This window comes from Sorex fumeus, unplaced genomic scaffold (assembly GCF_029834395.1).
Source record: "Sorex fumeus unplaced genomic scaffold, SorFum_2.1 ptg000122l, whole genome shotgun sequence".
Lineage (NCBI taxonomy): Eukaryota > Metazoa > Chordata > Mammalia > Eulipotyphla > Soricidae > Sorex > Sorex fumeus.
This window is the reverse complement of record NW_026606179.1, coordinates 23,845,821-23,862,408: the sequence shown is the minus strand read 5'-3', so window position 1 is coordinate 23,862,408 and position 16,588 is coordinate 23,845,821. Positions and strand designations below refer to the sequence as shown.

At 52.7% G+C, this 16,588-nt stretch overlaps 2 protein-coding genes across 2 annotated transcripts in view; one reads left to right on the top strand and one right to left on the bottom strand.

Moving 5' to 3' along the window:
- ANKRD27 (ankyrin repeat domain 27) overlaps positions 1-14,519 on the bottom strand; it is a 55,517-nt gene extending 40,998 nt beyond the window's left edge. The window contains exon 1 of the mRNA XM_056136449.1: positions 14,392-14,519. The gene's annotated coding sequence lies outside the window, so the exon portion shown is untranslated. The remainder of the gene's footprint in view (positions 1-14,391) is intronic.
- An 869-nt stretch (positions 14,520-15,388) lies between these two features.
- RGS9BP (regulator of G protein signaling 9 binding protein) lies at positions 15,389-16,336 on the top strand. The gene has a single exon (XM_056136751.1). It carries the CDS (start codon positions 15,602-15,604, stop codon positions 16,331-16,333), a length of 732 nt encoding a protein of 243 aa, XP_055992726.1. The 5' UTR covers positions 15,389-15,601; the 3' UTR covers positions 16,334-16,336.
- The last annotated feature ends 252 nt before the right edge of the window (positions 16,337-16,588 follow it).

The window sequence follows — 16,588 nt, the reverse complement described above, 5'->3', positions numbered from 1 at the left end:
TGGAGAAAGAGGAGGGAAGCAGTGAACGGGCCACCTTCTCTTTTACACAGCACGGAAGATCTGACGGGCCAATTTCTAAAAGGCAACCTTTTTTTAATTTTTTTCCTAAATGTGAAGCGAATCACGAATTAATCTATTTTATTTGGATATTGAAAAACTGTACAGGTAGTCAAGAAGTATTAAAATTATTTCATAATTTCCCCTGCAGACTGTCTACAGAAACTTGTTTATGTCTACAGAAACCCCAAAGATGTTATGACCTCATTTTTCTCATTTTTCAAATTTGGTGGTTAAATGTGAAACTGCTGAAAACATGCAAAGTTATATGAACCTTTTCCTAGATGGAAAAGGTAACGGAATTATTTATTTATTAAGCAATATGTTTAAGCAATATTACCATCTAATCAAATTTACAAATGTAAGGATAGGTATTTAAAAGGCATCCTTGAAATGCATAATTCTACCCTACAGACTTCACACTCCATCAGGAATCAACAGTAACCCACTGATTCAGGAAGGGTTTTTTTTTTGAGTGGGGGTGTGCCACACCCCATGGTGTTCAGGGGTCACTCCTGGAGGGGCCCCGGGAAACAGAGAGAGTGCCAGGGATCAGACCCACAGCAGCCACATCCAAGGCAAAAGCCCTACTCGCTGTACTTTCTCTCCAGCCCCAAGATGTCTTTTTCTTTTTAATTAAGTGAATAAATTATGTTCTGAAAAATCTCGTTAAACTCCAGTACCAAAGTAAAAAAAAATGGCAATTTGGGGGCTATCCTCGTTGTTGGCCTGCATTAGGACATTTTAAAGATATCCATATTACAGAGTAATCATGCAAACCTACCACCGAGCATTACCAAATCTCAACATTTTACCGTGTCATATCTCTGCCTCAGAGTTTAAGACCTGAAATAATCAGGGCTGGGAACTTCAAAATAGTCAGTTGAGTAGTAGAGCATGGTCCTCACATGTGCGAAGTCTAGGGTTCAACTCCCAGCACCACAAACGGTAATAGTGGTGCCAGAGCAACAGAACAGTGGGGATGTGAGGAGGGCGTTTTTGCCTCGCAAACGGCTGACCCAGGTTCTACCCCCAACATCCCATACGGTCATCTAAACACCACCAGGAGCAATTCCTGAGAGCAATTGCAGAGCCAGGAGTCAACCCTGAGCATCACCGGGTATGACCCCAAAAGGTAAAAAAAAATAAATAAATAAAACCCAAACAATACTAGTGATGACAAAATGAGATCTACCAGAAGAGTATATGCAAATCCCCCCTGTAACCCTCCTCTCCCCCACTTCCTCCCCCTCTCCCCCATCTCCTCCCCCTTCACGAACTGCATGGCTGGTGTGTATCCCTCTATCCCCTTCCCTGGCGGTGTCTGAAGTGCCTTCCTCGATCCACATTACACTTTCCGGTCCACCCACGCTGCGGCACTGCCCAGCTGGGCCGGGCATGTGGCGTTCCTTTAAGGGAATGTGTCCCCGCTGACCCAGTAGCCCACGGCCAAGCTGCTGACACATTTGCAGCACTGCAGCGTGTTCTTGGAGCGCAGCGCGAGGCACGAGGCCCGGCCAGGAGAGGCACCGCGGGGCGCATCCATCTGCCCATTGGCAGACGCTGGACCACTTTCCACCCCCGCAGAGAAGCATGGGCGCGCCCCTCGTCCTCGCACCTCCACCTCGCCAACACTTCCTGTCTCAGCCAACTCTGACTTCTGCAGCTGTGAGCATGGCTCAGTCCCCTTGCTATTACGAATTCCATTTCTCTGACGGATGAAGTCATTTCCTTACCTTCTGTAACTCCGTTTGGCTCTGCCCACTCCTCTCAAGCACTGCCGGCCCGCTTGTCATTTATAGGTTTTTTTTTTTTTTTAAATATATGGGTACCAAAAGATGTTCCAACTTTTTAGAACATCTAAAAGATGTTCTCATTTTCTCCCCATCTGTGGGACTTGTCGTTGTTCATTTTTTCCACATTTCTTTTTCCAGAAATAGAAGCATTTGAGTTTTGCTTCATTTTTTTTTTTTGGTGGGGGCAACACCCTCCGGTGCTGGGGGCTCATTCCTAGCTCTGAGCTTAAGAGTCACTCCTGGGGCAGGAGCGATAGCACAGCAGGTAGGGCGTTTGCCTTGCACGCAGCTGATCCGGGTTCGATTCCCAGCATCCCATATGGTCCCCCGAGCACTACCAGGAGTGATTCCTGAGTGCAGAGCCAGGAGTAACCCCTGAGCATCGCCAGGTATGACCCAAAAAGAAAAAAAAAAGTCACTCCTGGCAGGACCCAGGGGACCATACCCAGTGCTGGGGATCGAACCCGGGCCGACTGTGTGCAAGGCAAGTCCCCTACCTGCTGTACTCTCTCTCCAGCCCCGGCGTCTGGTTTTAATGGAATTGAGCCGGCCTCCCTTCTGTACCTTCCTGGTCAGTTTCTCAGATCTCAGAAAGTGGCAGGAAACGTGCCTATGTCACAGCCCTGGGCCAAGTGGCTGAGCTCTGTGCCCTGAGATCAGAAGATGCTCATCCACCCCTTGAATCTGAGTCAGCACAGTGACGTGCTACAAAGCACCAGCAGACAGAACTGCCCTTTTCTGTGATTTCTGAGCGTCAGCCCCTAGGAGGAGGCCTGGCAGATTCTACACTTGTTCTCTTGGCACCCTGAGGCCACCAGGATGGCAGGAGCAAGAGGCCCATGTGAGGGGGAGGCGGGCACAGCCAACTGGGCAGCTGAAACCAGGAGTGAATGCAGCGGGGTGCAGAAGAAACACCCTGCCAGCCCACGGAATAGCAGGAGACAATAAACTGCATGGCTGCAGGCTCTCTGCATGGAGCTGGTTGGCTGTACTGTCAAGACTACCAGAGGCTGGAGAGATAGTACAGCAGATAGGGTGCCTTCCTTGGGCTCCTTCAGCCCCCTGCACTCCTTAAGTTTCCCCAAGCACTGCCAGGAGTGACTCCCGGATGCAGAGCCAGGAGTAACCACGAGCATTGCCGGGTGTGGCCCAAAAGCAAACCAAAGTCGTCGTCGTCATCATCGTCTTCACATCCTTGCCAACTCCCAAGACATCAAAATACTCTATAATTTCTAAGAAGCTTAAAGTCTATCATTTTAGAGTCCCATTCATTCTTTTTTTTTTTATTATTTGCTTTTTGGGTCACACCGGCAATGCTCAGGGGTTCCTCCTGGCTCTGCACTCAGGAATTACTCCTGGCAGTGCTCGGGGGACCATATGGGATGCTGGGAATCGAACCCGGGTCAGCCGCGTGCAAGGCAAATGCCCTACCCACTGTGCTACTGCTTCAGCCCCCCCCCCATTCATTCTTATTTATGCTATATACTATAAGCTGGGTTTCTAATTTTATTTTTCTTTATGATACGCATTTCGGTCTATTTGGGCTGAAACACCATACACTCCCCAGCTAACTTCTCATAATCTTGAAGTCTGGGAAGTTCAAGATCAAGATGTGTGCAACTCTGGCTGTGGGTGAAGGCCCACTGACAGTCTCAGACTATTTTGTACTTGCTGTATGGGGCCGGAAAGAGCTTTCCTTCTGATAAGCTTTCCTTTCATGATGAAAACCCCCAACTGCAAGGCCTCATCTAACATAAATCAACTCCCAAGGACTCTGGGGGCAGAGAGGGTTGTAAAGGCACACACAAATGTGCAGTTAGCCTGTTGTCATTTTTGAATCTTCGGCCCCTTTCAAGCTGGCTAACACTGCTACTGTTCTCATCCAACAAGTTCCCACATATTTTTAGAACTAGTCCTGCTTCACTGGCCTAGATATGCGCTCTCCAACTGATAAAGGTAATTAAATATACTTTATGTAATTTAAAATTTTCTATGTGTCACATTAAAATTAAAAAAAAAAGGAATCAGAGAATAGCGGTAAGGCACTCGCCTTGCACACAGCTGACCTGGATTCAATCCCCAGTACCCCATGTGGTCCCCTGAGCCCTCCAGGAGTGATCCCCGAGTACAGAGCCAGGAGTAAGCCCTGAGCAATGCCAGGTGTGGCCCCCAAACAAAATGTAAACAAATAAATTAAAATTTTTTTTAAAAAAGTAAATTTTAATCCTTACCACCAAATATTTTAAATATGTGATCAAAAAATCCTATTACTAGTAACATGTTTTCCTTTTTCTCACGCATAGCTCACATAATTTTACGAGTCATCCTAAGCCCTGGGATCTCATACAGAAAGCCCTTCCTACCATGTTATCCCAAAATACCTAATTACTCCAATTTCTTGTTTTGTTTTTGGAGACTACACCCCAGCAGTGCACTGGGTCTGGCCCAGGAATCACTTCTGGTGGGGTTCTGGGAACTATCTGAGGTGCCAGGGACCGAAACCAGGTTGATCATATGCAAGGCAAGCATCCAACCCACTGTACCATACTCCTAATTCTTTTACAATAGCAATAAGATTTGAATCAGCTATACAATTTCATGAAAAAATCTATGGGGAGGGGCCAGAAACATAACTCAAAAGGTAGAAGCCCTGACTAACCCCTCACCCCCCACCCACATCACATGGAGTCCTGATGTCATCCTGGTGGACCCTGAGCATCACTAGGCAAGGTCCCTATTTAAAAAATAATAATAATATATATGTATATATATATATTCTGTTGGGAGTTTTGCTGAACTAGAGACTGGACATTTTCATAATCATAAGTGCTAACCAATAAGCATGGGATGCATTTTCATGTACTTCTTCCATAATCAATTTGACTTTCCTCCTAAAAATCTTAGATTGGGGCTGGAGTGATAGCACAGTGGGTAGGGTGTTTGCCTTGCATGCAGCAGACCCGGGTTCGATTTCCAGCATCCCATGTGGTCCCCCGAGCACCGCCAGGAGTGATTACTGAGTATAAAGCCAGGAGTGACCCCTGTGCAATGCCGGGTGTGACCCAAAAAGAAAAAAATATAATAAAATAAAAATCATAGATCACATACACCTCATACTCTATATTATTTCTGTATCTTCTACAGATTTTGCTGCTGCTACTGTGAACAGGGTCTCTATTGTCCCCACTCTGCTCCCCTTTCATGCCACATGAGTGTGGTTTTACCGGGTATCAGGATGAACTAGGAGAGTAACAGGCACAGAGGAGGCAGCGTTCTCACCCTCTTTTTTTTTTTCTTTTGCTTTTTGGGTCATACCCAGCGATGCACAGGGGTTACTCCTAGCTCTGCACTCAGGAGTTACTCCTGGCAGTGCTCGGGGGACCATATAGGATGCCGGGAGTCGAACCCGGGTTGGACGTGTGCAAGGCAAACGCCCTACCTGCTGTGCTATCTCTCCAGCCCCCTGACCGGGAGTCTTAATGGCTCTTTTGTACCTATTTCCGTGGCACTCACCATTTTGATTAAACTGCATACCAAGGTACTGCCCTAATGCTAGCCCACTTGCTACCTGGGTAAGAATTAGAACCAGTACCCATTCATGGACCAGGACACAAGGTAATAAGTTCATTGACCATTTATGGGTTCTGTTTAATACCCCTCCCTGACACATACAGAAAGTGGTGGTGGTGTGTGTGTGGGGGGGGGGGAGGGCGCTGGAGTGATAGCACAGCAGGTAGGGTGTTTACCTTGCATGCGGCCAACCTGAGTCCAATCCCTGGCATCCCATATAGTCCCCCCAAGCACCACCAGGAGTAATTCCTGAGGGCAGACCCAGGAGTAACCCCTGAGCATCACTGGGTGTGACCCAAAAAGCAAAAAAAAAAAAAAAAGTGTGTGTGGTGGGAGGAGGTATCTGGCACAGTGAATGAATAACCTGATTAACTGCATAAACTGCATACATTTCATCTATTATTAATGTCTGCTATTTTCCTTTAAACACCAAAGTTTTATTAACGTTTTGTTGGGTTTTTTTTTTGTCTGGGGAAGGGGCATTGGGGAGGGGGGCTAGAAGGGGTTGGGTCAGACCCAGTTGTGCTCAGGACTTACTCCTGCTGCTCCTGGCTCTGAGCTCAGGGATCACTTCTGGAAGATCTTGTGGGGACTAAAAGTGGTGTTGGAGAGTGAACCTAGATCAGTTGCATGCAAGATAAGCAAGCGCCTTATAAGCTGAACTATCTCTCCAGCCCGAAATTGTGTCTCTTAGATATTATGTTCAATGTAAAAATGAAATCACTTCCCAAAAAGAAAGAATAATCAGAAAAAAACATTTAATTATAAAAAAAATTACATCATTTAACCACAACACCCTAAAGGAAAGAGAGGGCAAAAGGGAATGCCCTGCCACAGAGGCGGGGTGGGGTAGGGGAATGGGGTGGGAGGTGGGAGTGCTATTGGGATCATTGGTGGTGGAGAATGGGCACTGGTAGAGGGATGGGTACTGGATCATTGTATAACTGAAACCAAAGCACGAAAGTTTGTAAGTCTACAACTGTACCTCAGGGTGTTTCACTAATTAAATAAAAAATTAAATTAAAATGTTTTAAAAAAATAAAATAAAAATTAAAAATATACTAAACTAAGGGCTGGAGCGATAGCACAGCGGGTAGGGCATTTGCTTTGCACATGGCTGACAAGGCCAACCAGAGTTCGATTCCTCCACCCCTCTTGGAGAGCCGGGAAGCTATCGAGAGTATCTCGCCCGCATGGCAAAGCCTGGCAAGCTACCCATGATGTATTCGATATGCCAAACACAGTAACAAGTCTCACAATGTTACTGAGCCCGTCTGAACAAATCAATAAACAACGGGAGGACAGTGACAGTGACAGTGACGAAACTAAATGAAAAAAAAAATTACATAATTTAAAACCTTGCAAAATACTATTGCTTGTCAAAAGTTCTGAACTTGAGCCTGCGGCCTGTTCTCATCAGTAGAAAAAGAAAGTAAGAAACTACTAAAAAGCACCAAGTGAACTTATACTTATTACAATGAGATAAATTTAAAACAAATTTTCAAAACCGAATTACTTTCTACCTAATAATATTCATGATAAAAATCACTACTTGAGATCTTTGTCCTGAGACTGTGAAAACTTATGTACATCCTTATTCCATTTTTTGTGAAGGGAGGAGGAATTAGCTACACCCGCTGGTCTCAGGGTTACTCCTGGCCCTATGTTCAGGGCTTACTCCTGGAGGTACTCAGGGGAAACGATGTGGTGCCAGACTCAAACCCGGGTAGGGTTGTGCAAGGAAAGCACTGTACCCACTGTACCTTCTCTCAAGCCCCTCTTTATTCCATTTTTATGCATAAAATAACTATCAGCAACTAACTATAATCAATGACATAACTACAGGTATCTCTAGTTCCATATCACAGATTAAAAAAAAAAAAAACTGCAGCCAGACTAGTTGGGTCAAGATTACACAGATACCAGAATTTATTCAAATATTCCTTTTTGATGGGTTTGTAGATTAGGCCCAGCAGTTCTCAAGGGCTGACTCTTGACTCCTGGTGGGCTCAGGGGACCATATAGGATGCCGGAGATAGAAGCCAGGTCAGTCATCCACAAGGCAAGTGCCCTACCCGCTGTACTACCACTTTGGTCCCTGAATAATCCTTTTTTTCCTCTTTTTGGGTCACACCTGGTGATGCACAGGGGTTACTCCTAGCTCATGCACTCAGGAATTACTCCTAGCAGTGCTCAGGGGACCATACGGGATACTGAGAATCGAACCTGGGTTGGCCGCGTGCAAGGCAAACGCCCTATCCTCTGTGTTATCACTCCAGCCCCAATAATTCATTTCTTAACCTAGGCCCATCATATAAAATAAATGTGCTCGGTTTAGGGTTTATTTCATGACCCAAAGCTAGACAAGAGCCATTACTCGTTTCTCCCAAAGGACAAGTTCCCATGGCAGACGGCCACATCAGTCCCACATCAAATTCCCTGGATCCAGTCTGGCCGGGGCTGTCTTGGCTACTGGCGCTCCTGGGGACTGCCGGAAGGAGGCCACCGCCCTCCCTGCCAATCCCCTTACGGAGAAGAGCTGAGCAAGAAAATGACTAAGAACAATCCCTTCATTGACCCTAGAGACAGCTCTGCAACAATGCAAGTATTTGAATAACGGAACTCAATTATTACTGGAGCCCAGTTAGCCCTTTCATGAGTCCCTATCAAAATAACAGGTAGTATGATTTTGCCGGAACAGTCACAAAAAAACACAATTCTTCAGTTTACTGACACAAATGGTGCCACGTGTAGGTATACAAAAGTAAAGATGTGCTGGGGTGAGGTGGGGGGAGACCCCTATGAAACAGACTTCAGGACGACCAGCCAAAAGCTAAGAAGGAAGGCCCAAGGGGTAGCAAGCTGGCTTATAGCACCAGCCATGCAAGACTACATCACAGGTTTGATCCCCGATGCTGTTGCATGCACCAAGCCCAATCCTGGCAGCTCTGCTCCTGATTTCCTGCCACCCTGCAGTCAGGTATGTGCCATCGCAACTAGAGGGGAGACCCACCCCTGCGGGGGGGAGGGGGGGAGGAGCATCAGGCCTGAGAAACGTTGTACAAGCACCACTAGCAAGCAGGTGTGTGCATCAATCATAGCAGCTAGAATAGAAGGATAGAGGGAGGAGAGAGAGAAAGAGAGAGAGAAGGAAGGGAGGAGAAAGAAGAAAGGAAGGGGAAGAAAGGAGGGAAGGAAAGAGAGAAAGAGAAAGGGAGAGAGAGAGAGAAAGAAAGAAAGAAAGAAAGAAAGAAAGAAAGAAAGGAGATAGAGAGAAAAAGAGAAAGAAGAGAAAGAAAGACAGAAAAAAGAAGGAAAGAAAAAAGAAAAAGAGAAAGAAAGACAAAAAGAAAGGAAGGAAAACGAAAGAGGAAGGAGGGAGAGAGGGAAGAAAGGAGAAAAAGCAAGGAAAGAAAGCAAGAAAGCAAGCAAGATAGAAGACAAGCAAGCAAGCAGATTCTCAGCAGAGGGCCAGGAAGCTGCTCAGAGGGCCCCTAAGTCTGATTCTGGGTACCACAAGGCCTCCCCAAGCAAGGTACAGCCCCCGGCACTGCCGTCTCGGAATGCTGGCCCAAGTGGTCTGGCCTGCATTACCAAGCCAAGTATGGGCAGGAGGAGGCCCTGGGCACCCCAGCACAGCTGCGGAAGTCACCCCCTGAGATACTGGCAGCGCACCAACACCTCCTCCCCAAGCTGGAGGAGACAAGACAGGCGTCAAAGGATGTATTAACAGCTTGGCCGGGTGGAGCACCAGGAATGTCGAAGCTCTGGAACTGCAGAGGGAGGGAAAGCCCAGAGGGAGAGAGAGAAGAAGCGAAGGACAGGGACGCGGCAGCCCCTGCGGGGTCGGAGGCTGAGGAGACAGGGCAGGTTCCCCGGAGCACAGAGGGCCCAAGAGTCTTTTGGACTCATGAGAAAATGAGTCCAGGGAAATACCCCATACAAAGAGCCAGTCAGCCAGCTGTAGCAGCGAGGGAAGGGGAGGCCCCAGAACGCCACATCGGCACACTCCAGGGGTGGGGGGGGAGGCCTCGGCCCGTTCCCTCTCCAGCACTGCCCGCCTCCAGGGGACACAAGGCTCTGAAGAAACAGAGTCAAACAGAGCAGAAAGCACAGGTCAAGTGCAACAACTGGATAACTGCACGAGACTCTTAGTAAGCTCGGGAAGGGGCCGGGCGTGCTGTTACTTAGCTCCAAGTCACTGAAACGTCATCTCCTGGTTACCAATCTCCAGGTGGGTACGGATTCCCAGAATCCTGCGTGGGACCATTTTTGAGAAAGTGGTGGAGAGGCATCTGGGTCATACTTGTTTGTGCTCAGGGCTTTGCTCCTGGCTTTGTGCTCAGGGATCACTCACAGCAGTGCTGGGGGACTATATGTGGTGTGGGGGGTGGCCATAACCCCTATACTCAACCCCAGTCCCCACAGAACCATATTTAAGCTTTCCTGTCCCCATGTGAAAATATGAAATAACTTTCTTTTTCCTTCCTTCCTTCCTTCTTTCTGTCTTTCTATCTTTCTTCCTTTCCCTCCTTCCCTCCCTCCTTCTTCCTTCCTTCCTTCTGGGACTTAAAGCCAGAATTTAGGGGCTGGAGAGATAGCACAGCGGGTAGGGCGTTTGCCTTGCACGCAGCCAACCCAGGTTCGATTCCCAGCATCCCATATGGTCCCTTGAGCACCGCCAGGAGTGATTCCTGAGTGCAGAGCCAGGAGTAACCCCTGCGCATCGCCAGGTGTGACCCAAAAAGCAAAAAAAAAAAAAAAAAAAAAAAAAAAGCCAGAATTTATCTCTTGCACTTCATTTTTAAATGCTATTAATTTTCATACTGCCACATGCAAGGCAAGTGCTTTAGCAGTAAGCCACGTCCCCAGCCAGAGTTTAATTCTGACATGGGGACGAATGCTTAAGAATTATTTAGGGGCCAGGAGAATAATGCTTGTGCCCAACCCAACTTTTCCTGGCACCACATGGTTCCCAGACATTCTCCAGGTGCAACCCTGGAGGGTTCGACCCCAGCAGAGCTTTGGGCCTGCAATCACTGGCCCAATTGGCCAAGAGTCACTGGTGGGACCCTCCAGACATCCTGAGCCCCCAACAACAAATACAACATTAATACCCTAACAAGTTTGGTTACAAGAAACAGTTTTACCTTTTAACATAGCATGCAATATAAACTAACTGGAAAGGGAAGGAACTCCTCCTATAAAATTCCATTTTAAAATAAATTTGGCGGGGGGGGGCAAGAGGAGGTGGAGGCAGAGAGATAGTGCAGTGGGTTGGGCATTTGCCTTGCAAGTGGCAAACGTGCGTCCAATTCCCTGCATCCGATATGAGCCCTGCCAGCAGTGATCTCTGAATGCAGAGCCAGAAGTAAACCCAGGTGTGACCCCCCAAACCCAAAATGATAATAATAAAATAAGTCTACCCTGGTGCTGGAGCAATATCACAGCGGGTGGGGCACTTGCCTTGCACGCAGCCAACACAGCTGACCCGAGTTCGATTACTCCGCCCCTCCAGGAGAGCCCGGCAAGCTACCGAGAGTATCTTGCCCTCGCAGCAAAGCCTGGCAAGCTACCTGTGATGTATTCGATATGCCAAACACAGTAACAAGTGTCACAATGGAGACGTTACTGGGCTCGCTCGAGCAAATCGATGAACAACGGTGTGACAGTGACAGTGACCCTGGTGCCAGGGATTTATGGTGTAGAGTTTGATCCCCAGCAATGAATTAAAGATACCAACCCCCTGACGGTGTTTTCTAAAGTCACTCTATCAAAAGGACACCCAGGCAAGGCCTCGAACCAGCCCTGGGCATTTCAGGCGTTTGTGGTTTTCAACTGTCGCTACCAGTCCGGATGAGTCTGGGTGGGCAAGTCCCCTGTGATGAAAGCACACAGCCAGGCCCAGCACAGTGATGGCCGTGCTGCCCAGAAATCGCTTCCAGCCAAACCCTCCCTGCCTGTGGCTGCTCCTGCCTTTCCAGGACCCTGACCAAACCCCCCCCAACCCTACCGAGCTGTCCGTATATGAGCACATGAGCAACAGTCTCCAGCTGACTTAATCCAGAATTCAGAAGGAAAGGTCCAATAACTTTCTATTCCTCTACTGTTGATACCCCATGGAAGCCACCAGATGACGTCATGGATGGCATTCCTGTCACTGGTGTCCCTCCTGAACCATCAATGAAAACCTGTCTCTATCTGTCTCAAAGCACCTCTGCAAAGCACCCAGCCTGCACCAGGCTCACTGTAGGCATGCAGTTCACTGTTCCGTCCACTTGAACAAAAGAAAAAAGGGGGGTGTCAGAGATGCAAACTCCCAGGCAGGGAGCTGAAAATCCACTGTCCATATCCAAGGAAGCAGGAAGGGTTGGGCCCTGGGCAGTCCCTTGCAGGCAGGCATGACAAAAGGCCCTAAACAAAGAGTGTGCTCAGAGCTGGCCAAACCAAGACAGCTGGAATGTGGATGGCCAGCAAGGAAGGAAAGGTGAAGGGGTGCAGAGGGCTGGGCTGGAAGCACATCTCAGTTGCCACTCAACCTCCCTGCTCCTGGGGCTGCGGTCGGATGGAATCACCAGGACGCACCGCCCAGCTGCGGTCCTGGACAGGTCATGAGCTGCTCGAGCCACTTCTCCGCGTCTCTCAGCTGCAGACGCCACCTCGGGGCAAGTCAGGTCTGGATTCTTTGAGTCTGAACCCTCTCTAGGTCCGGTGTCCCTCTTCCCGTAGTCACATACCTTCATCATTCCTCCCAGGCGAACTTACTGGAACACCCAACGAAAGCTGCTGTTTCAGAACCGGAGAGGGAAGGCTAGAACACACACTTTCAACATGAGAGGTGCGTGTTCAAACCTGGCCCGGCACCATCTCCCAAACCGCCATCGGGAGCACCACGGTGGGAGGAGTCCCCGAGCACCGCCAGACAGGGTGCCAAAACCAAACACCAGAAGAGAAAAGGAAAAGAACATAAACCAGGAGACACTGATATTGCCACGGGCACAGGAGGGATGGGACGCAGCAGTTGTAGTGTGCAGAGAACGGGAGACCCATTCAGAGCCCTGACTGCAGGCAGGCACCAAGCAAACAGCACAGCACACTTGCCCCCCCCCCCCCCCCCCCCCCCCCCCCGCTGCTGTTTCCTTTCCCACCAAAAGCCAAAAGGGCTGCTGCAGGCACAAGCCATGCAGGGAGATATCAGGTAGGGTGTTTGCAGCCAGAATAAGTCCACCCAACCCGGGGAAAAAAAAAGGGGGGGGGAGGGAGCTGGAGCAATAGCAAAGCGGGTAGGGCGTTTGCCTTGCATGCAGCTGACCTGGGTTGGATTCCCAGCATCCCATATGGTTCCCCAAGCACCACCAGGAGTAATTCCTGAGTGCATGAGCCAGGAGTAACTCCTGTGCATCGCTGTGTGTGACCCAAAAAGAAAAAAAAAAAAAAACCAAAAACAGTAAGTCCTCCCAAGCTCAGAGCGTCGGCACCAGAAGTATGCGCTAGTCAGAAGTAATGGGGGGTTTGGGCCACACCCAGCTGTGCTCAGAGCTTACTTCTGGATCTGTGCTCAGGGATCACTCCTGGTGGACTCAGGGGACCATCCATCGGGGGTGCTGGAGATGGAATCCAGGTCTGATGAGTGCAAGGGAAGTGCTCTATCCCTTAACTATCTCTCTGGCCCCTAGCCAGAAGTTTCCGTTACTGCTCCCGTTCTATACTCCCTCCACCCAAGGCTTCTTGGCACTGCCTCCTGCTTCCAGTCCAAGAGGGGTCCCGGGGGGTCAACAAGGTCAGCTCTCGCTTCCTTCAATGCCTCCCTTGCAGCCTACTACAGAGGATCTCTCCGTGAACTCTCAACTTCTCCCCTTGGCATTGGTTGAGAGCCTCTCCCCTCTGGCCTCTCTGCCCCTAGACCCATTCTGCAGCCTCAGCTGCTTCAGCCACACCCAGCAGCGCTCAGGGCTTACTCCTGGCTGTGTGCTCCGGGATCACTCTTGACAGTGCTCAGGGTACCGTATGAAGTGCCAGGAACTGAACCCGAGTCAGCAACCTGCAAGGCGAGCGCCTTCCCACAGCTGTATCATCTCCCCCGCCCTAGGGAGATCTTGTCAGAGCTCCCCTCTCTAGGGCTGGTGGAAAAGGTGCAACACTTAACCAAAACAGGGGCCTCTTGTCTGGAACCCACAAACATGGGAAACCCCAGCTCGTGTACAAAACAGTCCCTTCCCGACTCACTGGCCTCACATTCCCGGGAAAGTCCTGAATCCGCTTGTTCCCGCCGACCCACCGCGGGCCTGCAAGTGGCCGGTCCCCTGCGCCAAGTCCGCAGCAAGACGGAGCAGCCGCCTGCGGAACCTCCAGGCTCGAGAGCCTCCGCTTTAGTCTATTCTCAACGAAAAGAACTTAACAGAACCGGATCCCAATAATATCTCTTGCTGATGAAGACTTTTTCCTGGAGTGATCTTTAACCACAAGGGTGAGTTTCCCCGACGAGGTCCCCTTCCTCCCCCCCACCCCCCACTCCCCGCCACCCCCTGGTCGAGGCTCCCGAGCTTCCCCCCCTCCCCGCCCCCATCTCCCAGTGCCCACCTCCACCCACACAACAAGACTGGCCGGCACAACTAAAGCTCTCCAGGCGCCTGTGCTACGGCCCCGCCCACTGCCCCCAGGTCCGAGCTCCCAGTTCTGGTCTCCAGCAGACCTGTCCAGGGGCCGCCGGGGTCAGAGGGCTCATTACACACACACACACACACACACACACAGACGTTAGCCGGGCTTCGGATCGGACCCAAAGGGCACGGATCAGGAGGTGTCCCCCGCCACCAAAAGGGGGTCCTGGCCCGTCCAGCCAGGGCAGCGGCCGGCCGCGGAGGGAAAGAGCCCCTCCCCCTTCCCGCACCCCGCCCGGATCTGGGCCCCCGAGAGACGCAGCTGTCCCGAGCGGAGGGCTGAGCCCGAGAAGGCTGCAGACACTTACTCGGAAGGTTATTCATAGTTTCACTCCCAGTCCTTCCCCCAAGCTGCGGCGACACCTCCCGGCCTCTGGCTCGGACCGCACAGCGCCCACCAGCCCGGGCGCGACGACTCTGCAGCACCACCCACCCGCCTTACTCCGCCGTTGGGCGGGGCCAAACCTCGATCCGCCCAATGAGAGGCCGCCCTTATCCGGAGTGACGTGTGCACAGAGCAATCACGGAACCCATCCTGCCGAAGGGGGCGGGGAGGAGAGGCTCAGGCGGCGCCCGGCGCTTCCTACTCGGGCTTGACCAGAGCCTCCTAACTGCGCATGCCCGGGACTGGAGAGAGCGTGGCCAAGAGCTGATCTGACACTTGGGGGCGGTGGGGTCCCAGGCTGAAATGCTGCCTGACCCCGCGTGGGGCGGCGGCGAGGTGGGGGATGGGGAGCGGGGGGTAGGGAAGACCCGAGCTGCGCCGTCGGGGCGTGCCCTCTGCGGCTCAGTTTGGAAAAGCGAAGTGCCGGCTTCTAGCGGCGCAGCGCCCAGCGTCCCTGGGTTCTGCTGCCCTCACTTTCGTGGACACCGCGCGTAATCTCTCCCCTGCGGACTCAGTTTCCCCCGTCCACGTGTAAAGGAAGACTGGCTCTGGCCAGCGCTGGAACTCCCCGGCTGTAAGGGCGCGCGAAGGAGAGGGAGTTAGAGGACCTCCACGTGACCTCCCCGCAGGCGCCCCGCCTCTCCCGGGTCCAGGGGCTGGATGGACGCGCGCGGCTGGGACGGGCGGGGGCGCGTGGATCCGAAGAAACCGCTCGGCGCCGTCCTTGACGGCGGCCGAGGGCCGAGCGCGCGCCTCCCGGGCCGGCCAGCCCCCTGGCGAGCGCACCGTTTGGAGGAGGATGGGGGCCGAAACTTGGGCCGCGCGGGGTCTCACCGCGGTGGCGAGGGCCGTGTGACGGGGCTCATCCCGGCAGGATGGTTGAGGGCACCCGAGGCAGCAGCTAATCCGCTCCGGGTGTGCGGGGGCGACCGTCGCGGGTCCAGAGCGGGATCCGGCTGCCGTCGCGGCCGCGTGGACGTCGTGTCCCGGCCATGTGGAGCGCACGGGCCGCGCCGGGCCCGGGGGGTGGCCACCGTCGGAGCTGCCCGGGTCCCGCCGCGCTGAGTCGGGCTTGAAAGCCGAGAGGTGGCGCGGGCGGCGGCGGCGGCGGCGGCGGCGGGGGGCGCACGGCCATGGCGAGAGCCGAGTGCAAGGCGCTGCTGGACGCGCTCAACCGGACCACCGCGTGCTACCACCACCTGGTGCTGACGCTCGGCGGCTCGGCCGACTCGCAGGACCTGCGGGAGGAGCTGCAGAGGACGCGCCACAAGGCGCAGGAGCTGGCGGCGACCTGCTGTGTCGGGCTGACGGCCGCCCTGCGCGACCGGAGCCTGGACGCCCAGGAGCGCGCCGAGTTCGAGCGCCTCTGGGTGAGCTTCTCCGGCTGCCTGGACCTGCTGGAGGGCGACATGCGGCGCGCGCTGGGGCTGGCCGCCGCCTTCCCCCTGCACGCGCCGCGGCGGCCGTTCGTGCGCACCGGCGTGGCGGGCACCACCAGCGGCGTGGCGGCGCGCGCCCTGAGCGCACGGAGCCTGCGGCACGCGGCGGCGGCGGCGGCGGCGGCGGAGCACGACTTCGAGGGGCAGGACCTGCGCGAACTGGAGCGGGAGCTCCTGCAAGTGAGCGAGATGATCCAAAGCATGGAGATGAAGGTCAACGTGCCCCGCTGGACCGTGCAGGCCAGGCAGGCTGCGGGCGCCGAGCTCCTGTCCAGTGCCAGCGCCGGCGCCTCCTCCGGGGGTGGCGTGTCGGTAGGAGAACGCCGGCGGCCCTGCGACCTCAGCAAAGCCACGGCCGCCGCCGTTTTCAGCGCCGTGCTGCTGGCCGCGGTGGTGCTGGCCGTGTGCGTGGCGAAGCTGAGCTGACCGACGCCCCGAAGGCCACCGACCGACCGCCGCCGCTTCCTCCCCGGTGTGGGATGGGGGGTGGGAGGAAACACAAGAAAGAGCCAACTGCCAGGGCTCGGGGACGCGAGTGGGACCCAGCTTGTGTAAAAGGGGGCGACTCTTAAAGCGCGGTTCTGTCCGCGTCTACACGCGCGTGTCGGACACACATCTGCCTGGGCAGAAAGAATTCGTTGTTCCTCTTCCTGACCCGTGAGTTCATTTTTCATGGGCCGC